Consider the following 27,708-nt stretch of genomic DNA (forward strand, 5'->3'; position numbering starts at 1 on the left):
TTAATGAATTATATGAGTATGGATCCTTTTGGATCAGTGTATTTGCAGTTTTGGCGACGTTGTACATTTGCACTTATTCCACCGATTGCACAGAAGTTGGATAATGTGACTTTGCTCAATGAAAATAGCTTAAAAAGTGAAAAATGGAAAAAAATTTACCTCTCGAACCTGGCTGCTTTTGTCAAATTTTGTTCTTATCAGTTCAGTCCGGATTTTGTTAAGGCTCGTGCGAATCAGTCAAGAATTTTAACCCTCAAGGAAGATATTGAATCCGGTTGTGTATTTGAAGTTCCAGAAGATACATTATATCTTACCCACATCTTCAAATTGTTGATTATCGGGATGTTGCATTTTGATCAAGAGGTTCGACTTGGCACTTTATCAGCTATAAATATTCTAATGAAACATTCAGAAGTTAGTAATAATGATAAAAACAATATTTGTTTGTCGTTTATAAAATCATCTGCGTATATTTACGTTTCACGGAGTATCGACCTTTGTTGTTCTCCGTTTTCATTTGAAGGAGAAGTAGTTGAGGCGCTGCGGTCGCTCACGTGTTCGCTCTCTTGTTTACCGTCTGTCAGAGATAGCACTTTTCAATGTATCGTCCTTTCAACCCTTTCATCAACTGTTCGCGAAGTTGTTGAACGGGCGTTAAGTGATGCAGCTGAAATCCAAAAACGCAGAAAAATAATTGACTTGGCTTTAGGACTGGGAACCAATGAAATTGCCAAATCGTTTCGAATGTACTCGCAGTTTTCATTGTATCAAAAGTCAAAAACAGAAATGCTAGACGTGTATCATTACCCGGCAGGTTTATTGAGTATAAGTTGCGCGATAGTTATCAAGCATTTATTGGAAATTGATCCCCATTTTGTAGTGAAATATGGCGCACTTTCAGTGTTAATATCATATATTTTGTCATCCTCGCGTCACCATTTAGCGCATCAGTTGTTGATGTCAATCATTTGCATTTCAAATTCTTCGTCCGCCAAACGTGAAATTTTCAGCAATATTTTTCGACCTCTTTTGGAAATATTTACTTACACGTCTTCTGACTTCGAATGGGCAAGAAGTGGGAAAGCAGAGTACGCACAAAAATTGAACCAATCGGCCGATTTGCTAGAAACTCTTTTTGCGTCATGGACTGGGTTTATTTCTGCTGTTTCGTACAGTTCGCAACCAACACGTTTTTATAAATCTGGGTTACATTTTTTAGTCAAAGTACTTCAATACGGTGACATTCTTTGTCGTTTAAAAATTTTGCAACTTTTTTCATCCCTTCTCGCTATCGAGACTCCCAACATAAATATGAGTTCATACCAGAACTTAGAAAATCCAGATGCTCAATCGGACATTGGTTTGGAGTCTTTAAACCTGAATTACGTGTTCAATTCGGCAACCTGTTCTCGGTTTATCGATTTGAGATCAAATTTCAGAACTTTCGTTTTCAACGCGTTAGCAGAAGTGGGTTTAATAAAAGTACTGAAAGACATACAAAACAAATTCGGCAACTCGTCACAAGGAGATGAAGAGCAAAATCACAGTTCTGCTATTAACATCCAGCTAGTGGCTGCTGCTTCGAGACTGCTGAGCGAATTGTGTCTTATTTTTATGCCAATTTTTCCAGAACATTTTTCGAAATATTTCAACATACTTTTACCTACAGCCGTTACTGACAATGAAAAGATGCGCACGAAATCTTATGTCAAAGATTTGGGCAGTTTCTTTAGCGATGTAGCAAAACATAACTGTCTATCGGGTCTAAATTTGGACAGATTAAATTGGAGAAATAATGTCCGGGCATCCTCAACACGGCACAGTCAACTCGCGTCCTCTGTAACGTTTGGCAACTATGACGGAACGCGGTTGTCCACTTTTGTTGTGGACCATTTGAGATGCCTTTATAACCCCTCAAGGTCGAGGATTCCGAAAAGCAACGTCAATTTTGGAGTGCACCTGAATCAACTCTTGTTTGAGAGCCGAGTTGTATGCCAGAGCATTAGTTATAATGTGAAGCAGACGCGATTCGAGCGTAAATACAATCTGGCAATGTTAGAATTCGTTACTAGCCGTTGTCCATCCGTATTCAACCGATTGGCCGTTTCTTAGTAGTCACGGAATTATTCTCAATCATTTCGAATCTTTTCGTAATCTGTTATTAGGGTATTATTTTGATCTTTGAAAGAGATAAAGTATGGTAGTTTCCCTTCATAATTTTGGTTTCAAGAATCTTGTGCCAGAGACACGTGCAATAAAAAAAACAAGGCATAAAGTTGATTTCTTTCTAAAAAAGAAAGGCTGAGAAAGTGGATCACTTTTTCACTATAGTTAAACATAATTTGTAATGAAAATCTCGAAAAATGTGTTAGCTGTTGCCGAGGAACAACAGTTGGCAAAGGGTATCCCAGACATCGTGCCAAAAGGAACTATTAAGGCAGGTTTTTGCAAGTACCACCAACACTGGAGTCAGTGAAGTAAACTGATTATCTAGATTCTATGGACACAATCACAATTAACTGAAGGCAGAAAATCCGCTCTGTTGTTTTTCTGGTGATCTCTTATTTCATATAATTATTCAACTAGCTTCAATTCGGCTCTTTTCAATTGGAAAAACTATCATCCCGTTTCTGCCCACATCTTTGCGCCGTAGAGGTAAAGCCCACGCTTTTCGGTTATCAAATTGCTCTTATGTTCGGCTCGCTCATTTTGCGAGTCGGGATTTGAAATTTTTGAATGTAATTATCCCCTCTCATTACGTGACAATGCTTGAATTTATTTCTCTGCTCTCAGAAAATGTTTTCTCCGGGACCATAGTGACTGTTTCTAGTCCCTGCTGTGTTCAACCAAGCACTTCTAAAGCCTGTTGCACAAAAACTATCCTTTCTGGGAGCAATTGAATTGATAATAGCAAAAGTTGCGCTCTGTTGCTGCATTAAGAGCAGAACCAGCCTTAATTGTCATACATACAGTGAAGTTTGATTGTATTGAAGAAGTTACAGTAACATAGGGAGCAGCAAGTTTACCACGAGGGTATAAAATTTCCCCAGGAATTTGATTGTAATATATGTTAATGACTTGCCCAAAACTTGCAAAGACGTAAAATTTATTTTATTTGCTGATGATACTAACATTTAAGATGTTGGTTTGTGTTTTGAAAACATAAGCCTTGATTTAGAAAAAAAATTAATAATTGGCTAGAGTCAAATGGACTTGTTCTGAATTTAATCAAAACTATTCAATTGAATATGAAATCTTGTGTCCAAAACACGATCTTTTATCTAAACGAAGAGTGGATCAAAATGGAATCTAACTGCAGATAGACAGAAGTATTTCGGACTCTAAACTAGCTTAACGAATCCACAGTTCACCAATACCAGTAAAGTCAAAAATCAAATTTGTAGGTGTTACATTCGACAGGATGCTCAATTTCGGATAACATGTAAGAAGCTCCAAAGAAAAATTACAAAAACGCAATAACATACTGAAAAAGATTGCTGGTAGCGACTGGGGATGCACAAAAGAGACACACTCAGTGACTTGCAAAGCTATCGGTCAAAGCGTCCTGCCTACGGTGCTCCCATTTGGGCTTCCACAATTAGCATTATAAACTGGAACCATCTGCAACTGCAACAAAATATTGCTCTTCGCACAATTACTGGCTATTTAAAAATGTCTGACATCAATGACTCACACAATCGGGTTGAAATGCTGCCTGTCAACGCTCACACTGAAATGTTAGCAGAGCAATTCCTAGCTGGAAGGTAGCAGAGCCACCGTGCTGATCACGAAACAACCTCTTCAACCAGTCTTCGTCCCATGAGACCGACACTACATGATACTTATAGTAGGGACCTTGTGAAGCAACACAAACAATAAAGAGCAATTAAATCGCAAAGAATACCAAATTGCGCTCAAAAGTATCCAACGACACACGGTCGATACTCAGTTGAACAAAGACAGCAAGCAAATAGGTACACCTCCCACAAAGATAGCAGAAGAACAAACGTTGCCACGATTTGCACGTATCCGATTAGCATAACAGAACGGCATGCTGTCCCCTGCTAAACTCTTACTTGAGTAGGATCTGTAATAATGTTGATAACCGCTGTTCCAAATGTGATGTAGCGCCCAATGACGTAAACCACATTTTGAACTGCAGTAAGAGTACAACGAACCTGAAACTAATTGACCTGTGGGAAAGACCAGTAGAGGTAGCCAAATGGCTGGACTTAATCCCATCAGTCCTACACGACCGCACTGCACAGAATATTCCTCCTTCCTTGCCCTTTTACCCTGATTTTGACGATGCCCCTCCTGGTCCCCCTAACTCAGAGACCGCGTGTCATTCATCAAGGCTGAAAGGTCGCCGCACCGCATGCAAGTTGTGGATAGGCAGTCACACAATACTACTAATACACCTACTGTTATTATGATACAAATGCAAACTAGGGTATCTGTTAAAAACGGTAACAAGCGCCTGTATCCCGCCAAAATTACCAGCGAATTGCTGCTCTGCGACAGCTACAATAACAACAACTAAAAAGAATATGGTGTTTTTTTGAATTTAAGGAATTGTGTCACGAGAAGTAAATTAAGTGATTACTATAGAACAAAAATTTGTGCATTTATCTGTTACTGCTTTTTTGTATATGTATGGTGCAGTCATTTATCTTCAAAAGCTATTTTTGTTCATTAAAAAATATAAAACTATTACACTTCCGCAAAACAGGAACACATGTATCGATCTGTTTATCGAAGACTCGATTCTTTTGGTATATGAACTTCATATGTATGAGCTAGTAAAATTTGTTTTGAAATCAATAAACAGCCTTACAAAGTTTTTGCTCGAGCAATTTTGCAAAACTAAAATTGAGAGAAGCTCATTAGATTTCGTGGACCAAAACTGTACGATAAATGGAGACTACTTGGCGTTGTTACGTCTGAAGTTGAATATGCTGACCGAGCAAATAAGACTAATATTTGCCGTAAATTGAAAGAATCCTATCTAATCGAGAATTTTGAATTGATAATTTTTATATTCGGTGACTAAAAATCTAATATGGCAGATAATTCCAAGTTTTTTGTCTTTTCTTTTGAACTATGATTGTTGTGTATTTTTTTTGTACCTTAAATAGGATAATTTGCAAATGAAATCTTGATGCTTCCTTCGCTTATCCCCGCTTTTGATTGGTTCTTTATTAAAAAGCGAAATAATTTTTTTCTTAAATCTTCAAAGGAAGACAATAGTAAAATTGAAATAGCATTTTTTTTCAAAAAAAATTGAAATGGCAATTTCTGGTACTTGTACGAGGATCAACTCACAGTCTTTGTACAAGAATCATTTTTGGTTTTATTTTATTTCTAGCTTGTTTGTGAATAAGACCATTAGTTGACTTCGGAAAAATTCAAAACCATTTTCACGGGTTCTGGCAAAGTAGCATTTAAGAACTTGCAATTGCAAAAAATTTTTTAGTTTTCACGTTTTTCCCAAATCTTTCATACCCGTTAAGACCAATATGATCATTAATTGACTAATATGAATGTATTCTAATGTGAACGAAAATATCAGAAATTTTGGAATATGGACTAATAATACTATAATTTCCTATTTTTTGAAAATTTGTACCGAATCTCTTAATATTTGTCAGGCTTTTTAATGTTCAATTTATATTCAAAGGGGTTGCCTGCTTGAATTATAGGTTGTGGAAATGTTGTTTTTATTCAGGAAATTATCTAAAAATTTAGTTCTCTAACAGACCGAAAGCGATTGGACGCGTTATTGTTTCAAAATTTACCCCCGTGAAGCAGTCCATTGTTGTTTAATGTTTCATAGTTTTCATATCTGTTTTCAACTGTTTCTGCTTTGGTGTTCTCAGGCACGATTTGAAAGCACTGGCGTCAAAGACAAATCTAATAATATTTTTTTAAAGTCAAGCCTGATTTGTTTAGTTTTTCAATAATTGTGCATCTTTATAAACTTAATTAAAAAATTAAGAATTAAATATATTCAAATTTTTTTTCATCAAATTTAAATTTTAAATCAAACAAGATTGCTCGTGCGAGTCTGTGCTTAGCACACTATGTTCCAACATACCTCTCAAGTTTGCAAAAATGACCATTAATTTCTGTTTGAGAAACCGTTCAAAAGCAAATTAAATGCATTGGAAAAAAATTACTTCTATTGTTTGAACAAAAAAATGTGCTTTTTTTCGGCAGACAAAATCGAAGACTCTCTAGCGCATTCTAGAAAGACAAGTTTGGTACAATTTCGAAGACACGGACACAGATAAGCCCCACTAACACACTACACATATTACACACACACACATAGAAACCAAAGAACAACTTTAAAAAATTTTTTTTCTTTGGCGATTCATCTTTATTCAAGATTCGTCACTTTTCATTTACGTCTTCCTGGCGTTTTCTATTTAACTACCTCTGGGCTTTTTGAGCTGATGATATCGGTAATTGTAATTTGGCACCCAAACTTTGCTATGAACTTTTCAAAACTTTTCAAAAAATTTGGTCATGTTTGATGTTTCATGAGCATAATGAAACGATCTGATTTTTTAAGATCTCACAGATGTGTTAACAGCGAGATATGAAAAACTTGTTTTTGAATTTTGGTCTTATTTATATTTGAACTTGCAATTTATAAGATATTTTATGAAGTTTTTTTATGATTTCTGACAGTTTTTCCAATCTGCCTCTATTGGTGTGCAACATTTAAGTGAACTTAATCTCTCTCTAAGTCTCTCTCCCTATCCTTCTCACATACACTCATTACACATACACACGCACTCAGATACGCAGATGCATACACTCAAACTTGCGCAAGGCACGCACACACAAAGACAAACCACGACACCAAAAAATTTTTTTTTGTAGAAATTTAGGTGTGGACTTCCTGAGGCAATTGTAATATTGACAAAAAATCTAAACTCATTTTTGATTTTTTTCCAAAATTTCTTCATTTCTGATGTTTCATCAGCATAATTGGCCAAATTGTTATTAAAATTGTGCAGCGGCGTTATCAACCTGTTTCAGGAAACAAATTTTTGTTCTAAAGATACTTAAAAAGGCCATTTGTATTAAATATAAAGTAATTTTTTTCCAAATTTTTAAACATTTCTGACAGTGTTTGCACTCTGTCTCTACTTGTGTCAAACATTTGAGGTAACGTTTAAGGCTTTCCTTGAGGGCTATTAATTTGTAGCATTAAGGAAATTTAGTTATCAGTAAATTATTTCACGCCTCTGTGTTTTCACACTTCGGAGCATTTTCAAAGAACCAGAGAATTTGAATAGTTGTTATGTGAGTTGAAAAAGATGAGAAAGTTTTTTGTCTTTCAAAAAACTTTCTCCGTTTATTTTTTTATGACGACGTTCACAATCAGTAAACTTTTTAGTTTTATTTTACCAAACGGCCCAAAACTTGCCACAGACTGGAAAAGATAAGTTTGCAGAGCAATTCCAAGACGCAGAGAACTGAAAAATACATTTCTAATTTTCTAAACAAAAATTATAAGCATTTGTATTATTTTTTTGGCCTGGCGATCCATAATCTCGCCAACTCTCAATTTTTTCGAAGATGTTAGAGGAGGTTAGTTTGAACGATTTTCTCCGACAGTTTAACGTATACAGATAAAAAAATCAATCCATCTTTTCGATAAATAATTTAGTTGATTTGGTGATGATTCCATGAACCCGGCTTTTGTTTTACCTCTTGGCGGTTTTCAGCTGCTAAAATGGTTAGATCTGATGAAATAAGAAGTATATTTTGCTAAATCAGCGCTAGAATTTAGAGAAAAAAGTACATTTTTTTTCTTTTTAGTTTTTCATTTTCGAAGTTTATTTTTGCTGTTTTGGGAGCCCTCAATTGCCTGAAATCTTCAATTTTCCAGCAAATCGTTTCGATACAGAGAATCATTGTTTCCTGCAATCGTTTTACTCAGCAGAAAACAGAGAGACGGATAAATAAATACACAAAATTTTGAGAAAAAAAAACAGAACATTTGATTTTTTCCCGAAATTTTAGATCAAATAGTTAAAATTCTTAATGGCTTGAAAGTATTAAGATTTTCTCGAGACAATCACAACTCCATTTCATCTACCTAAGTTTACAACAAATTCTTCAACATTTTTTTTTTAATTTTAATAAATTTTTTGATCTTGGTTTGACATTTTTAAAGTTTATTTTTGCTATTTTAGGAGCCCTAAATTTCGTGGCGTCTTCTTTTTCCTAAAAATCTGTTTGATATAGAAAAGAATTTTTTACAATAACTTTTAATCAGCAGAAAACGGAGACACTGAAAATAAAATTTTTCAGCGAAATTTTGAGCAAATTTTTTTTTCTTTTTTTTGTCAAATAGTTAAAATCATTTTGTTAGGCTTCAATTTGTAAAGAATTAATCGTGACAATCAGAACTCAATTCAACCTAAGTAAATTTGCTGCAAATTTTTTAAATTGTTTTTATATAACTCAATTTCAACGCGATCTGCCACCCCCAGCCCTGGAGCGATGTTTTTTTCTTTTCCCATTTTTCTTTTAATATTTTAAATTCTCCCCTTTTCAAATTTTTATTATTTTTTATATTAAACAAAACTAGGTCTTGAGGGCAACAAAATCGTGTTTTCCTTTATTTTCTCTGCGATGCGTAAACAAAAAATGAAATATTGACTAAAGAAGCCAGCCTCGCATATTTATTCCCAAGTTAAATTTTTTTATAGTCCAAGTTAAAAGAAAACAAGTTAAATTTTTTTTATTGTCCAAAGTAGGAAAGCAAACTGTTTAAGTTGTCAATTGCCCACAAATTTTGTTTATACTGACTCGGTAGAAAGAGGGTATAAAATCAAACCAATTTAAGAACTTCCAGAATGACGGTCCGGAAAATAACCACAGCGAAATTAACCTTAAGATAATGCCTCCTCGGCTTTTTTTTGATGTTCACTTTTAAACTGAAAAAATCAACATTGTGAATTCAAACATCAATGTAAAGACATTTTCTAGTTGAAGCATAAAAACCCTCTTAAACTATTCTTGTGATGGGAAAATGGACAACGGTTACTTCCAATGGCCTTCAGTGTTCAAACGTGGAATTGGCCAATAATTTGCTGCATTTTAAATCATCTCAATTCGAACGAGAGTAGCCTAAAAGACTGCGACTTCAACTCGACCAATATCTTTAATTTCATCCGATATCTTGTCATTTATTTCAAGCCATCTGCAAACTTTTTCAGTCAGGAGACGTTTTCCGAGTTCGACAAAGAAAATGAAAAACGTCATAAACAAATCGGATATCGACACACTCTCCATTCCAAAGTTGAGGCCGGAAAACTGCTGTTTCAATTTTTAGCTGCAAACTACGGAACAGACACTGTAAACCTCAGCCGAGGTGGCAGCCAAATAATTGAACTTGACGAACTGTCTCTAAGAGGAAGCGCGCAGGCTAGGAATAGTTTTTTTCTATCAGAAGTTAAAACTGGTCAAATGGCAGCTCAAGCGGAAATTCTGTTCAAAGACGTGGCTGATCAAATAGAAAGCGCTACGTCCCCATTAGCGCCGTCAACGGCTGCCGCGACGTTTCTTTCTGCATTTTCATCTGAAAATTTAGAAGATTCGTTTAGTCAATTGTATTTTATTTTCATTGGGAATTTGTCGACATATTGCAGACGCTCTGTTTTGGAAGATTTTAATATACTAGACAACTTCATTACCCTTTTGTTAACCGGTGATAATGAGATGTTGTGTAAATTGATCATTGCGTGTATGCCATATAGCGGACATTTGGGTGGATCGGAATGTTCCCAGCTGTTGGAAGTTGTTACTATGACGTCAGAATCAAGGTACTAATTAGTTTTGTTTTTGGAAACTTTACTTCATGCAATGATTTACACATATTATCCCTGGGCCAAATGCATCATGTTTTCAACGCATCATGTCCAATTAGGAACTTTATGATCTTTTTATCTTTTTTGTAGGATAAATGGAGACTACTTGGCGTTGTTACGTCTGAAGTTGAATATGCTGACCGAGCAAATAAGACTAATATTCGCCGTAAATTGAAAGAATCCTATCTAATCGAGAATTTTGAATTGATAATTTTCGTATTCGGTGACTAAAAATCTAATATGGCAGATAATTCCAAGTTTTTTGTCTTTTCTTTTGAACTATGATTGTTGTGTATTTTTTTTGTACCTTAAATAGGATAATTTGCAAATGAAATCTTGATGCTTCCTTCGCTTATCCCCGCTTTTGATTGGTTCTTTATTAAAAAGCGAAATATTTTTTTTCTTAAATCTTCAAAGGAAGACAATAGTAAAATTGAAATAGCATTTTTTCAAAAAAATATTTGAAATGGCAATTTCTGGTACTTGTACGAGGATCAACTCACAGTCATTGTACAAGAATCATTTTTGGTTTTATTTTATTTCTAGCTTGTTTGTGAATAAGACCATTAGTTGACTTCGGAAAAATTCAAAACCATTTTCACGGGTTCTGGCAAAGTAGCATTTAAGAACTTGCAATTGCAAAAAATCTTTTAGTTTTCACGTTTTTCCCAAATCTTTCATACCCGTTAAGACCAATATGATCATTAATTGACTAATATGAATGTATTCTAATGTGAACGAAAATATCAGAAATTTTGGAATATGGACTAATAATACTATAATTTCCTATTTTTTTGAAAATTTGTACCGAATCTCTTAATATTTGTCAGGCTTTTTAATGTTCATTTATTAATGTTCATTTTTTTAATGTTCATTTATTTTTTTTAAAGTCAAGCCTGATTTGTTTAGTTTTTCAATAATTGTGCATCTTTATAAACTTAATTAAAAAATTAAGAATTAAATATATTCAAATTTTTTTTCATCAAATTTAAATTTTAAATCAAACAAGATTGCTCGTGCGAGTCTGTGCTTAGCACACTATGTTCCAACATACCTCTCAAGTTTGCAAAAATGACCATTAATTTCTGTTTGAGAAACCGTTCAAAAGCAAATTAAATGCATTGGAAAAAAATTACTTCTATTGTTTGAACAAAAAAATGTGCTTTTTTTCGGCAGACAAAATCGAAGACTCTCTAGCGCATTCTAGAAAGACAAGTTTGGTACAATTTCGAAGACACGGACACAGATAAGCCCCACTAACACACTACACATATTACACACACACACATAGAAACCAAAGAACAACTTTAAAAAATTTTTTTTCTTTGGCGATTCATCTTTATTCAAGATTCGTCACTTTTCATTTACGTCTTCCTGGCGTTTTCTATTTAACTACCTCTGGGCTTTTTGAGCTGATGATATCGGTAATTGTAATTTGGCACCCAAACTTTGCTATGAACTTTTCAAAACTTTTCAAAAAATTTGGTCATGTTTGATGTTTCATGAGCATAATGAAACGATCTGATTTTTTAAGATCTCACAGATGTGTTAACAGCGAGATATGAAAAACATGTTTTTGAATTTTGGTCTTTTGAATTTTTGAATTTTAAATTTATATATGAACTTGCATTTTATAAGATTTCTTATGAAGTTTTTTTATGATTTCTGACAGTTTTTCCAATCTGCCTCTATTGGTGTGCAACATTTAAGTGAACTTAATCTCTGTCTAAGTCTCTCTCCCTATCCTTCTCACATACACTCATTACACATACACACGCACTCAGATACGCAGATGCATACACTCAAACTTGCGCAAGGCACGCACACACAAATACAAACCACGACACCAAAAAATTTTTTTTTGTAGAAATTTAGGTGTGGACTTCCTGAGGCAATTGTAATATTGACAAAAAATCTAAACTCATTTTTGATTTTTTTCCAAAATTTCTTCATTTCTGATGTTTCATCAGCATAATTGGCCAAATTGTTATTAAAATTGTGCAGCGGCGTTATCAACCTGTTTCAGGAAACAAATTTTTGTTCTAAAGATACTTAAAAAGGCCATTTGTATTAAATATAAAGTAATTTTTTTCCAAATTTTTAAACATTTCTGACAGTGTTTGCACTCTGTCTCTACTTGTGTCAAACATTTGAGGTAACGTTTATGGCTTTCCTTGAGGGCTATTAATTTGTAGCATTAAGGAAATTTAGTTATCAGTAAATTATTTCACGCCTCTGTGTTTTCACACTTCGGAGCATTTTCAAAGAACCAGAGAATTTGAATAGTTGTTATGTGAGTTGAAAAAGATGAGAAAGTTCTTTGTCTTTCAAAAAACTTTCTCCGTTTATTTTTTATGACGACGTTCACAATCAACAAACTTTTTAGTTTTATTTTACCAAACGGCCCAAAACTTGCCACAGACTGGAAAAGATAAGTTTGCAGAGCAATTCCAAGACGCAGAGAACTGAAAAATACATTTCTGATTTTCTAAACAAAAATTATGAGCGTTTGTATTATTTTTTTGGCCTAGCGATCCATAATCTCGCCAACTCTCAATTTTTTCGAAGATGTTAGAGGAGGTTAGTTTGAACGATTTTCTCCGACAGTTTAACGTATACAGATAAAAAAATCAATCCATCTTTTCGATAAATAATTTAGTTGATTTGATGATGATTCCATGAACCCGGCTTTTGTTTTACCTCTTGGTGGTTTTCAGCTGCTAAAATGGTTAGATCTGATGAAATAACAAGTATATTTTGCTAAATCAGCGCTAGAATTTAGAGAAAAAAGTACATTTTTTTTTCTTTTTAGTTTTTCATTTTCGAAGTTTATTTTTGCTGTTTTGGGAGCCCTCAATTGCCTGAAATCTTCAATTTTCCAGCAAATCGTTTCGATACAGAGAATCATTGTTTCCTGCAATCGTTTTACTCAGCAGAAAACAGAGAGACGGATAAATAAATACACAAAATTTTGAGAAAAAAAAACAGAACATTTGATTTTTTCCCGAAATTTTAGATCAAATAGTTAAAATTCTTAATGGCTTGAAAGTATTAAGATTTTCTCGAGACAATCACAACTCCATTTCATCTACCTAAGTTTACAACAAATTCCTCAATATTTTATTTTAAATTTCAATAAATTTTTTGATTTTGGTTTGACATTTTTAAAGTTTATTTTTGCTATTTTAGGAGCCCTAAATTTCGTGGCGTCTTCTTTTTTCCTATAAATCTGTTTGATATAGAAAAGAATTTTTTACAATAATTTTTAATCAGCAGAAAACGGAGACAATGAAAATAAAATTTTTCAGCGAAATTTTGAGCAAATTTTTTTTATTTTTTTTTGTCAAATAGTTAAAATTATTTTTTTAGGCTTCAATTTATAAAGAATTAATCGTGACAATCAGAACTCAATTCAACCTAAGTAAATTTGCTGCAAATTTTTTAAATTGTTTTTATATAACTCAATTTCAACGCGATCTGCCACCCCCACCCCTGGAGCGATGTTTTTTTCTTTTCCCATTTTTCTTTTAATATTTTAAATTCTCCCCTTTTCAAATTTTTATTATTTTTTATATTAAACAAAACTAGGTCTTGAGGGCAACAAAATGGTGTTTTCCTTTATTTTCTCTACGATGCGTAAACAAAAAATGAAATATTGACTAAAGAAGCCAGCCTCGCATATTTATTCCCAAGTTAAATTTTTTTATAGTCCAAGTTAAAAGAAAACAAGTTAAATTTTTTTTATTGTCCAAAGTAGGACAGCAAACTGTTTAAGTTGTCAATTGCCCACAAATTTTGTTTATACTGACTCGGTAGAAAGAGGGTATAAAATCAAACCAATTTAAGAACTTCCAGAATGACGGTCCGGAAAATAACCACAGCGAAATTAACCTTAAGATAATGCCTCCTCGGCTTTTTTTGATGTTCACTTTTAAACTGAAAAAATCAACATTGTGAATTCAAACATCAATGTAAAGACATTTTCTAGTTGAAGCATAAAAACCCTCTTAAACTATTCTTGTGATGGGAAAATGGACAACGGTTACTTCCAATGGCCTTCAGTGTTCAAACGTGGAATTGGCCAATAATTTGCTGCATTTTAAATCATCTCAATTCGAACGAGAGTAGCCTAAAAGACTGCGACTTCAACTCGACCAATATCTTTAATTTCATCCGATATCTTGTCATTTATTTCAAGCCATCTGCAAACTTTTTCAGTCAGGAGACGTTTTCCGAGTTCGACAAAGAAAATGAAAAACGTCATAAACAAATCGGATATCGACACACTCTCCATTCCAAAGTTGAGGCCGGAAAACTGCTGTTTCAATTTTTAGCTGCAAACTACGGAACAGACACTGTAAACCTCAGCCGAGGTGGCAGCCAAATAATTGAACTTGACGAACTGTCTCTAAGAGGAAGCGCGCAGGCTAGGAATAGTTTTTTTCTATCAGAAGTTAAAACTGGTCAAATGGCAGCTCAAGCGGAAATTCTGTTCAAAGACATGGCTGATCAAATAGAAAGTGCTACGTCGCCATTAGCGCCATCGACGGCTGCCGCGACGTTTAATTCTGCATTTTCATCTGAAAATTTAGAAGATTCGTTTAGTCAATTGTATTTTATTTTCATTGGGAATTTGCCGACATATTGCAGACGCTCTGTTTTGGAAAATTTTAATATACTAGACAACTTCATTACCCTTTTGTTAACCGGTGATAATGAGATGTTGTGTAAATTGATCATTGCGTGTATGCCATATAGCGGACATTTGGGTGGATCGGAATGTTCCCAGCTGTTGGAAGTTGTTACTATGACGTCAGAATCAAGGTACTAATTAGTTTTGTTTCTGGAAACTTTACTTCATGCAATGATTTACACATATTATCCCTGAGCCAAATGCATCATGTTTTCAACGCATCATGTTGTCCAATTAGGAACTTAGGATCTTTTTATTAACGAATTAACATCTGAAGTAGTGGATAAAGCAAGGGATTCAACCACCAGCAAAATTTGTCCCTTTCTCCTAACGCTAATCGCGCATGTCGAATCAGGCCAAATTTTACTGTTTGTTGAATCCCTTGTTTTATCCACTACTATATTCACCACTATTAATACATACTACACGCACAATTTTGTGTACAAAAATGTACATAGCTAGTATAATTTATGCAAATCATACACTAATATCCAAAAGTTCTCAAAGCTAGATTTAAGCCTAATTTCATATCTAATATGTCAAACTATACTGAAATAAATCAGGTTAATCATCTCACAAATTTTTTTTTTTCAATAGAATCGGATGGACTGAAAATAACTCAAAATTGCTTAGAACTGGATAATAAGAAACAAGTTTCTTTAAAATTTTGACTTTAACCGGGAGACGATTGATCTATGATGTTTAACTGAGTGATTCTATGTACCTGGTTTTTGAGCCGAGTCTTGGGAGGTCTTGTTAAAAGGTTGACTCGCCTTTAGCACGCTACGGCAGTACTGCTCGACCTTTCTTAATGGCAACTGTGGGGGAGGGTGCAACTACAGAATGCTTGAACACTTAATTTTAATTATTAGGCTGACTGAAGTCTAATATTAAGCTAACTGAACAATATTAATGTATCATTTGTAGGGATATCAATATTAATATTATTATTAAATATATTTCTGAATAATCAATCACTCATTTATCATTTCTGAAATTTGTAATTCTGTCATACACCTAGATTGTAGCTGGCTATCCTTCTGAACTTCTGCCAAAAACATTGTAAGGAACTTTTCCATTCTGAGTAGTAGTCTGTTGAGACTAGGATCCTGGGATAGCTTTCACATGCTTGAGAGAAGTTGATATAACTCTGGATGGTAGAGTAGGAATATCCTTTATCGTTCAGTAGTTTTTTCCAGGGAATATCCTTATTGTTTTCTTGATGGTCTTGTTTCACTTTCCCCCATATGTATCCTCTGTCAGAAATTGTCAGTAGATATAAAAGATTCAGCTTTCCCTCCATGTTATTGACTGTGGTGAGATAAGACTCAAATTCACCAATATTGAGTGAACTCCTGAGTTTATTGTGGAAAGATAAATATTCCGGCACATTCACTTCAAACTTGTCCAGTGTTTCCTGATGCTCGTAACTTAGTAGGTCCTTCTTGAACTTGGAGAGGAACAACTGGAAGAGTTCTGTTTTAGTTCGTTTTCCAGTCTCAGTTTCATGTTCGGCGGTGTTGTCGGGTATGCATTTGTTCTCCTTACAAAATGTAATCATTTGATTTGTTAAATTAGTCAACTCGTTTATATTCTCTTCAGATAAAGAAGTGGATGATAAAGCGCCAGTTATTAAAGTCTCGTCAAATGACGAAAGTTGTTTAAAATTTTTCGCTAGTTTTTGTAGTGAAGTGAAACTCATGATGAATAGACAAAAAATGCCGTGGAGAATAAAGGTCCCCACGTGGAGAATTATTCTAGAACATTCTTTTTTCTAGAATATTCTCACATGATTTTTAACTTAAAATTAGTTATCATTTCCCAAGTAATTACATGTTTTAAAGTAAAATAATAATTAAATCCTTCTATTAAATTGAATGATTTGTATAATCTATTAAAAATTAAATAAAGATTTTAATAAATAGTCACTTTACTAGCTAATTTTTAAGGGTATCTTATATTCGAAATTTTCACTTGTTTTCATTCTGTTAGTGGTGGCGGCTTTCTTTGTCAATGGCGGCGGCCATTTTAGCATGACATGCACTTTTCATTCGATCTGCTAAGCACTGTAATGCGATGTTAAACCAAGCTTGTTGACTTCTTGTACTATTAGTGGTTGCTAAATATGAAAGAAAGCGAACAATAATAGCACAGTCAAAAACACTGAGATCGGTGGAAACACAGTGATTAGTGTTTTTCTATGTCTTCTTGAGTACTATACTTATAAACATGCTCTCTGAATTGATTTCTAGTGTGACCATATCTATATCTATGAAGATAAATACAGAGTCTACATTTCCTATTTCTAAATCTATATAATGATATATGTTTATAAACATTAAACATACTACACGTTAGATATTGATCAGGATCAGAATAATGATATCCCAAATGTTCTATATAATCTTTAACCTTAACCATATTTTTACATACATGACAAGAATATTCTAATTCTTTACAATTATTACAACATTCTTTCCAAGGTTTATTTATACACTTATTGCATTTCATTTTCATTTTTCGAAAAATTATTTTTTGATTATTTCCCTAAAAAAATACATCATGTCTCAATCAACTAATACTAGTGTCATAAACTTCTGCGATGTCTGTAATCTATCCTTTGAATCAAAGAAGGGTTTATACAGACACCAATCTTATGATCTCAAACATAAGGAACTATTGGAGAAAATGTTTGAGTCTGAAGAAGAAGAAATCTTGGAGAGGGTGTATAATCCGGATGAATATGATTATATTATTAAAACTAGGGCTAAAACTAAAACAGAAACTAAATCAGAAACTGAAACTGAAAACAATATCTATTCTAAGATTAGGTTTATATGTAAAGAATGTCATGAAGAATTTGGAAGTAAAGTAGCTCTAACTACTCATTCATATAGTCACAATCGCATGTATCTAGAAAACACAAAAGACTTCGATATAAACTCAAGTCAGAACATGAGAGAATTTTATATTACTGATAAAGGTGGGAATTACATTGAAGATATAGATGAAGCAACTAATTACTCTTTAGAAGAAATTAAAAACTGTTACCAGTTTCGTAAAGTTAAGAGTTTTAAATATAAGATCACGGCTGAATGTGATTATAAGAAGAGAACCAAAGAAGAAGTTAAAACTACTAAAATATTTTTCAATACTGATTATATTAATAATAATGCTATATATGAATATGGTGACTTCAATCGGTGGCTAGATTTCGAAAAGGAAATATATGAAGGTTATGGTTATGATTTTGAGTTTCTTGGAATAAGTATTCAGTTAAACATTGAACCAACTGAAGCATCTATTGGTAGTTATATAGATTTACCTCCTGATCTCAAAAACTCTAAATCGATATTAAATATACGTAGTTATAAATACAACTGCTTACAACTAACTATAACTGCTTGGCTACATCCCGCCCCACACCATGCAACTCGAGAAAGTAAATATGTAGATAAACTAATTGAACCAAGACAACAACATGAAGATGATTTTGCTTATATAATAAGAATACAGAAATTGTATAATATTAATATTTGGTTATACACACCTTGTGGTAATGGTAAAATAGAATTGTTTAAACAAGTGGTTGATTTTAATAAAGATAGAAAAGATGTAAGAATACTAGTTTGGAGTAATGGTCAAATAGAACACTGTGCCCTAATAAAAAATATAGAAACCTTGTTAGAACGACCAAATGAAAACAACATTAAATATTATTATTGTGATAGGTGTACCTATTGGTTTAACTCACAAATTAAATATGATAAACACGAATGCAGCACCTCATTCAAACCAGAGATTGTTTGTCCTAAGAAAAAACATATTACTTTTATAAATGAACACAAACGTCAGAATATAAAAAATATTTTAACTGCCGATATAGAATGTTGCATTGTTGAAATCTCAACTAATGACTGTAAATATGTAATAGCTGAACATATTCCAATAGCTGTGGGTTACACCTGGCAAGGTAACTTCAAACACTACTTTGGTCTAGGCTGCATCAAAAGATTTGCTAGAGATCTATTAGAAATAGAAACTGAGAATAATTTCAAACATAATGAAAAGATGATATTCACAGAAGAAGATAAATTATATCATGAAACTAATAACACTTGTCATATCTGCAGCAAAACATGTATTAATAAAGTAAGAGATCATTGTCATGAAACTGGTAAATATAGAGGACCAGCATGTAAATTATGTAATCTAAGATACAAACAACAAAACTTCATTCCAGTAATATTCCATAATGGCTCTGGCTATGACTTCAACCTACTATACAGTGAACTCTTCAAACAGAATAATGATAAAAGAAAAGTGGATAACTTACCACTAGCTGTTGGTAAGTCTAAGATGTTTAGCATTGGTTGTCTTAAATTCTTAGATAGTTATAACTTCTTAGCTATGCCCCTAGATCAAATGGCAAAGATATATGGGTGTAAAACTAAAACATTATATCCATATGAATACTTTGGTTTAGACTCCTTGGGAACCACGACAAAGTCGTATAATAATCTTATAGGTAATCTAAAAAGAGAAGACTTCAAATCCTCTCTACATAATAAATTACCAACACAAGAAGATGTCGATATCTTTAATAAAGACAACAGTCATAAAACTGGTAAAGATCTAACTATAGAGTATTTACAAAATGATGTGGAAATATTAGACTACTGCATGAATGAATATGTTAAACTAAGTATGAAAGAATTCAAGCTTAACCCACTACATTATGTAAGTCTCCCAGGTTATAGTTTTGATTGTTGGTTAATGTCAAGCGGTGTAACATTAGATACATTGCAAGATAAACAAATGCTAGATGATTTTGTTGGAGCAAAGAGAGGTGGTATATGTGGAATAATGGGAGATAGATATATAGATAACAGTGATGGTAAGACCATATGGTACATAGACGCAAACGACCTATATGGTTATGCAATGATGCAAAAGTTACCTTATAAGGATTTTGAGTTTATTTCTACTACTACTCTAGATGTAATATTGAATACTCCAGATGATAGTGATCACGGTTACTATATAGTTTGTGATATTGATTATACTAATGAATGTAAAGAGAGAACAGAACAGTTAGCACTAATGCCTAATAAGAGAAAGATAAATGATAATGGATTGGGATATCGACAAAGAGAGAAAAGTAAAGCAAGATCCGAGAAATTAATCTTAGACCAAAACAACAAAACAGAATATATGGTTTATTATAGGATATTAAAGTTCTATGTTAAGATGGGAGTAAAAGTAACAAAAATACATAGAGTAATTAAATTTAAACAAGACTACATATGTAGAGATTATATACAAAACAATACAAATAAAAGAGCAACAGCTAAAACTGAAGCAGAAAAGGATGTAAGGAAATTAATGAATAACTCATTATATGGAAGAATGTGCATGAATCCTCTACACTTCTTTCAAAGTAAGTTCTTGCATGATGAAGAAAAGATAATGAAAAGTGTAAGTAAACCAACATTTAAGAATATAACTAGATATAGAGATTATAGCCAAATAGAATATATAAAGAAAAAATAGAATATGATTCTCCAGTATATGTAGGTGTTACTATCTTAGAATAAAGTAAATTACACATGTATGATGTATTCTATAATATTCTACAACCATCCCTCAAAGATCTAACACTTCACTATATGGATACGGACAGTTTCGTATTAAATTATAGTGAAGGTAAAGTTAGTGATGAGCATATGGACTTAAGTAATCTAGACATACCTATAAAAACTAATAATAAAGTCCCCGGCAAGTTTAAGCACGAGCTGGGAAGTAGGATTATTGAGGAATTTATAGTATTGTCCCCCAAAACATATAGCTTCAAAAATTATCCTAAAAACACTAAAGAAAAAGGAATAAAGAAGAATAATAATGCTAGGCACATAGATTATTATGATGCATTAATGAATAATACACAGAGAACAATAGATGAACGTAGAATACAAAAAGTTGGTGATAACATGACAACAACAAAAATAAGTAAGATTAGTCTAAACACATTTGATGATAAAAGATTTTATGTAAATAATATTAAAAGCTATCCTCATGATGAGAATCTATATCTATTCAAAAGAGATTTAATAAAAATGATCCACCAAGCATCAGTGAAACTGCTTCGCAGATCATTAGATGGAGACAAAGACCTACTGGTTAATAATATTCTAGAACTAACCATTAATGATGATAGAAAGTTAATTGAAGTTGCTATTATATTATATAATGAGCTTTGCTAATTTTTATAACAAATAATTATAGACCTAATTCATTCATTACATCCATAGGGTTGGTAGTTAGTATATTATAAATCATTATCTGAGCCATATATTTTTCCATAGTGTCTCCCTTGATTGTATTCTTATGTAGTGTAGCTCCAGCTATTATATTTTTATTATATTCTAGAAATTTTATTATCTTCCCAGCCCCATCTACATATTTAGAATAAGTTGAAATTATTAAATCATCATGATTTGGTTCCTTAATATGATCAATAAACTCATCTATAGTATTACAACGTCTTTTACAAGCTAAACATCTTTTTAGATTAAGAGAGAAGCTGTTTTCATTATTCATTTTTTACTCTTATTATAATTTTTCAATACATATAAAATGACTAAACTAGATAAACTTATAGAATTAAACAATCTTGAAAAACAAAACAGAAGAAATAGATTAGAAGATAAATTAAAACAACAAGAATATTATGTTGAAATAGAAGAGTTATTCGATCCTTTAACTAAAACTATCAGTGAAAACAATGAACGGAATCTAGCATTAAGTGAACAAACATTAAGGGCAATAGATTGGCAAAATCAAGAGTTAGATAAACAAACTAAGATGATTGCTGAAACTGCTTCGCAGATCGAGCAAGCTGGTTCCCAGTTTAATGAAACTGCTTCGCAGATGGGTGAAACTGCTTCCAAGATTGGTGAAACGTTAAAGGGGACCATAAAGCAAACTCAAGATATAGCACCAGTTTATGTTGATACAAAAACAGCCAAACTTCTTCATGACATGGGGGCTCAAACTAATCCTCAATTAAAATTAGGACTCGTAGATTTACCTAGTAGGAGATATAAAATGAATGGTGTTGATATAACTCTAGAGCAGGGTGCATTTTTAGTTAGGGATAATGTATATGAGTTTTCAGAAGGATTTACTGATTTTCTTACTAAATCCAATGTAACATATGATGATAAGGTTAAGGAAGAAGAAAACAAAATTAAAAGGTTTTTAAAGGATATTAGATATAATTTAGGAAAAGGGGATAAGAAAAGCGCTAGATATAGAACAATAAAACGTATAATGGAGTTAAGAGATGATATATTTGGCAGGGGATTAAATGGCAACCCAAATAATTCAGTAGAAAGACAAGAATTATTAATACTAGAAACAAAAGCTGGTCATGATGGGTTATATGATGAAATGCTAGATATATCTAAGCAACTATTATCTATGAATATTATTCATCAAAACCAACTAGATAATTTTGTTTTTAATTATGGTAAATAAGTGAAACCATGACTACGTCCATCAGGGAACCTGCTTCGCAGATGACTATGTCCATAAATAAAACGTTAGAAAAACAACAACAACAACTAGCTAAAGAAGTATTCAGTCCTCAAATAACAAAGTTTAAAAGACAAAGAATAATACCACTATATAAAGATGAAACATGGTCATCTGATTTAATTGATGAGTCATCTCTAAGTAAATACAATAATAATTATAAGTTTATATTAACAGTTATAGATATATTCACAAAATATGCATGGGCTATTCCTTTAAAGAATAAATCTGGTTTATCTATAACTAATGGTTTTAAAACAATCCTATCAGAAGGACGAAAACCAGAAAAATTATGGGTAGATAGAGGTAGTGAGTTTTACAATCAAACATTTAAATCTTCACTTAAAGAATATGGAACCGGCAAAGCCGCTTCAGGGATAGAGCTATATTCTACTTATAATGATTTAAAGGCTGTGTTTATAGAGAGATTTAATAGAACATTATTACACGTAATAAATAAACCAATGTTCATCAATGGAGATGGTAATTGGGTAAATATATTAAATGATGCTGTTGTAACATATAACAATAACATTCACTCAACAATTAATATGACACCAGTTGATGCTTCTAATAATCCTGATAAAGTTAAATACACTTTTAGTTTTAAGAATATTAAGGGTAAACTTAACGTTGGTGATTATGTTAGAAATGTAGATAAACGTTATATCTTCTCTAAAGGTTACACTTCTAATTGGAATAGAGAATTGTTTAAAGTGAATGAAGTTCTAAAAACACATCCACCAACATATGAAATAGAAGATATTAATGGAGAGATAATAGAAGGCAAATATTATGTACAGGAACTATTGAAATCTGAGTTTGCTTTTGAATCTAATAATAAAGTTTTAGAATCATAAATATATTTCTTAAAATAAATAATGACAAGAAACAGATTCAATCAAGCGAAACATCATATAGGGAATGGAAACAACTTAACACTAAGTAAGGCTCGTGGGTTATTCCTAGAAGATAATGATGATATTGATATGAAGGATACCTGTAAAATTACAAATGTTCATCCTCCTAGAGATGAAAAAGATGTTGTTAATAAAGAGTATTGTGACAATAACTTATTATCCTCTTCTAATAAAATAGACATTTTAAGTAGAAACATAACTGAACTAGGAAAGGGTGACTTTGATAAAGTTACAACTAAAACATTACAACTAAATGAAACACAAGTTAATGAAGAACTAATTAATGAGTTTATTGAATCAACAAATGAAGTCAGAAATACTGTTAAGTTTTGTAATAAAGTTGCTGCGGATACTATCTCTAAATATAATCAATTAAAGCAAGAATTTGATAATAATAAGTTTAATCAGAATATAACTAACATACAACCAGATGAAATGTTTACTAACGGTCTGAGAGAAATGAAAGAATACAATAAATCTCTTAGAGGTGTTATAGTACAATATATAATTGCTATACTTTTGCAAAGTAAGTTATTTGATAATAAAGAGAAAGACAGACTTGAGATGCATTATAGTTTTAATCAAGAAGATATAACGAAAGAAATAGAAAGAATTTTTACTAATAAAAATAAGCAAAGCAATGACCAATCCAACAGCACCGAATGAGAGATTACTATATCCAGATTTGTCATCAGTATCAGAAAGATTGATAAACGAAAAGATTCAAGCTAATAATAAATTTAACAACAATATTAACATTATAAAAGATATTAGAAATTATTATGAAACTGAAACTAATAACTATAATAAGAAGTTAAGTAGATATAAGAATTATATTAACATAGCTGAGATAACAGAAATAGTATTATCATCAATAGCAACAACTGCAACAACAACATCAGTTTCATTAACAGGTATAGGATCAGCTTATTCTGCACCAACAGCTTTTGCTACAGCAACTGTGTGGTTCATTATCAAAAACAATTGATACTAAAATTAGAAATAAAATTATAAAGTATTCACAAATGTATATTTTAAGTAAACAGTTTAGTGATAAGTTTAATAAACTATATACTAAATCAATGAATGATAATAAAATAGATAATGATGAGTATAATGAATTTGTTAAGTTATATGAGGATTATAAGAAGAATAAGAAAAACAAGCTGAGTATTTTTTTAGATTAAAGATATTGGTGTTTAGTAATAACAATGTTTTTAGTAATAATAATATTAGTATTAATATTTATCCGCGAACAGACTTCGTCTGTGGCAAGCCAGGCGGTTACACCGATCAGGGAACCTGCTTCGCAGATCGATAAATATATAATCATAATCATAGCTATAATCATAATCATAAACATAATCATGGATATAATCATGGATATAATCATAATCTTAATCATAATCAAATATTTATCTTTTCTTTGTACCTAAGTATAACCCTCTACCTTTTTGTACTACCTTTATACCTTCACCAGTAGTTGCAAATTTAATTAAATCAGGTGTAGCCGCTAGAGCTGCTTTAGGGTTTCTAGATGCAGCTGCACTTCCTATTTTACTTGCTATTTCTAATGCTCTTCCTGGATTATTAGCAACTTTCTTTCCAAAGTTAACTGTAGCCCTACCAACACTTTTAAAGAAATCTTTAAGCCCTTCTGCTTCTATTGTTGCATCAGATACTGTCATTGATTTATTCCTTCTACATAAAACACAATTACCTTTTAACATTTTAGTACCTTTTGAAGTGATAGCTCCTCTTATATTAACAGTACCACTATAATGTCTACTTCCAACACAATATAAATTAGTTTTGAACTTATTTAAAAGACTCATTTCTATATATAAAAAATAATGGAAGTTAAAAAGTATAATCCTTTTGTTGTTATTAAACCCAAGCCCAAGCCCAAGGTTAAGCTTGAAGCTAGAGGCTTGGCTCTAGAGAATAAAAAGAAATTAGACATTATTTTCGCTAAAGGTTTTGTTAATACTAATAAGAAATAGTTGGGTGTTAACAAGAATAACAAAAGTAACAATTAGAGCTGACTAGCTATAAGTATAAGTATAAGTATATGGTTATGTATATAATTATAACAATAACTATATTATACTATAATTATAAATTATCGCTAGAGTTATATCTAAAATTATAATTATCGCTAGAGTTATATCTAAATTATAATCATATCTTTGACTTAAATTATATCTATGATATTATGTCTACCATCTTATTACCATCACTATTCACACTAATAACCTTTCTAGTTAATACTAATGCATGACATATAACATCTGCAACTGCAGCACTAAATTTAAAATTAAGTTGTAATGGTTGTGGACCTATATGATCCCTTTGATATCTAGCATCGAATACATATATTCTATAATTACTTTTGAATAATCTATGATTTACATACGGTTTTATATTATGTGGTAGCCCATTATAATCTTTATTAAAGCTAACAATCTCTTTAAAAGCCTCATTATATTTATTGGTTCCGTAATTAATATTCATTCTATCCTCGGGATAAAACTCACTACCAATCTTACAATAACATTCAGTAACATTCATTACATCAAATGTACTTGCATCATGAGTTTGTTCATTAACATTATTATTTTCAAAACCAACTATTATATATTGCGGTCTTTCCATACCACTTTCTATACCTAGATCAAAGAAGAAGTTAGTAGCATTGGGTACATTCTTATAAAATGTCTTTCTTTCATAATAACTAAAGTCTACATTATTCTTTTTACTTAAACCCTTTTGCACAATAATTCTATTATCATTACTAGGATCAATACTAGGTACACACCATGATATATCTCTGATTTCTATATTACCATCATTAGCAACTGCACCAGGATTAGCATTAACTCTATATAGAGCTCTATCATTATTATTCCTTTTTAATATTAGTTTAAATCCTAAACCATATATGATTTTTTCTAAATCATTTACGAAACCAAATAGATCACTCATCTTAATCATCATATACATATGTCCTCGTTGTGCAGCAATATGGTCACCTTTAAGTTGACTATCTCTATTGCCCTGATTTCTAACAAAACCACTCTCATATTCATCACCAATACTAGTTAATAACTTATACATCAATAGATTAGGATGACAATGGTCTATATATTCAATAGTCCTACCACCACTAGTTTCAAGCTTAATTGAACTAAACAATGCCATCATACCATAATTAACTAATCTGATATTAGCATCATTAGCAAATACACCACCAGCATCATCTGATACAACAAACTCTATCTCTAGATATGAATCACGCAAATTTAAGTGATTCTCTTCTCTATTGAGAATGATATTAATATTAGTATTAACCGTATTCATTGTTGCTATATTATTAGGTTTATAGTTTTAGAATCATAAATATATTTCTTAAAATAAATAATGACAAGAAACAGATTCAATCAAGCGAAACATCATATAGGGAATGGAAACAACTTAACACTAAGTAAGGCTCGTGGGTTATTCCTAGAAGATAATGATGATATTGATATGAAGGATACCTGTAAAATTACAAATGTTCATCCTCCTAGAGATGAAAAAGATGTTGTTAATAAAGAGTATTGTGACAATAACTTATTATCCTCTTCTAATAAAATAGACATTTTAAGTAGAAACATAACTGAACTAGGAAAGGGTGACTTTGATAAAGTTACAACTAAAACATTACAACTAAATGAAACACAAGTTAATGAAGAACTAATTAATGAGTTTATTGAATCAACAAATGAAGTCAGAAATACTGTTAAGTTTTGTAATAAAGTTGCTGCGGATACTATCTCTAAATATAATCAATTAAAGCAAGAATTTGATAATAATAAGTTTAATCAGAATATAACTAACATACAACCAGATGAAATGTTTACTAACGGTCTGAGAGAAATGAAAGAATACAATAAATCTCTTAGAGGTGTTATAGTACAATATATAATTGCTATACTTTTGCAAAGTAAGTTATTTGATAATAAAGAGAAAGACAGACTTGAGATGCATTATAGTTTTAATCAAGAAGATATAACGAAAGAAATAGAAAGAATTTTTACTAATAAAAATAAGCAAAGCAATGACCAATCCAACAGCACCGAATGAGAGATTACTATATCCAGATTTGTCATCAGTATCAGAAAGATTGATAAACGAAAAGATTCAAGCTAATAATAAATTTAACAACAATATTAACATTATAAAAGATATTAGAAATTATTATGAAACTGAAACTAATAACTATAATAAGAAGTTAAGTAGATATAAGAATTATATTAACATAGCTGAGATAACAGAAATAGTATTATCATCAATAGCAACAACTGCAACAACAACATCAGTTTCATTAACAGGTATAGGATCAGCTTATTCTGCACCAACAGCTTTTGCTACAGCAACTGTGTGGTTCATTATCAAAAACAATTGATACTAAAATTAGAAATAAAATTATAAAGTATTCACAAATGTATATTTTAAGTAAACAGTTTAGTGATAAGTTTAATAAACTATATACTAAATCAATGAATGATAATAAAATAGATAATGATGAGTATAATGAATTTGTTAAGTTATATGAGGATTATAA

The 27,708-nt window shown here is 31.8% G+C and overlaps 2 protein-coding genes across 2 annotated transcripts in view; both read left to right on the top strand.

The window, feature by feature from the left end:
• LOC142343841 (uncharacterized) lies at positions 1–9,969 on the top strand. The gene is made up of 2 exons (XM_075395205.1): positions 1–2,054; positions 9,087–9,969. The coding sequence occupies exons 1-2, from the start codon at positions 4–6 to the stop codon at positions 9,853–9,855; spliced, it is 2,820 nt and encodes a 939-aa protein (XP_075251320.1). The 5' UTR covers positions 1–3; the 3' UTR covers positions 9,856–9,969.
• Positions 9,970–13,936: 3,967 nt separating this feature from the next.
• Positions 13,937–27,708, top strand: part of LOC142344363 (uncharacterized) — a 43,800-nt gene continuing 30,028 nt past the window's right edge. Inside the window, exon 1 of the mRNA XM_075395950.1 lies at positions 13,937–14,717. Coding sequence (XP_075252065.1) covers positions 13,945–14,717 — 773 coding nt within the window. The 5' untranslated portion in view covers positions 13,937–13,944. The remainder of the gene's footprint in view (positions 14,718–27,708) is intronic.

Source organism: Convolutriloba macropyga, chromosome 8 (assembly GCF_964194025.1).
Source record: "Convolutriloba macropyga chromosome 8, txConMacr16.3, whole genome shotgun sequence".
Taxonomy (NCBI): domain Eukaryota; kingdom Metazoa; phylum Xenacoelomorpha; order Acoela; family Convolutidae; genus Convolutriloba; species Convolutriloba macropyga.

Excerpts from the sequence above, each read along its gene's own strand:
- LOC142343841 (XM_075395205.1), top strand. The coding sequence starts at position 4 with ATGAATTATATGAGTATGGATCCTTTTGGATCAGTGTATTTGCAGTTT. Across the intron at positions 2,055-9,086 it reads CGTAAATACAATCTGGCAAT|TGTTCAAACGTGGAATTGGC; the intron begins GTTAGAATTCGT and ends AATGGCCTTCAG.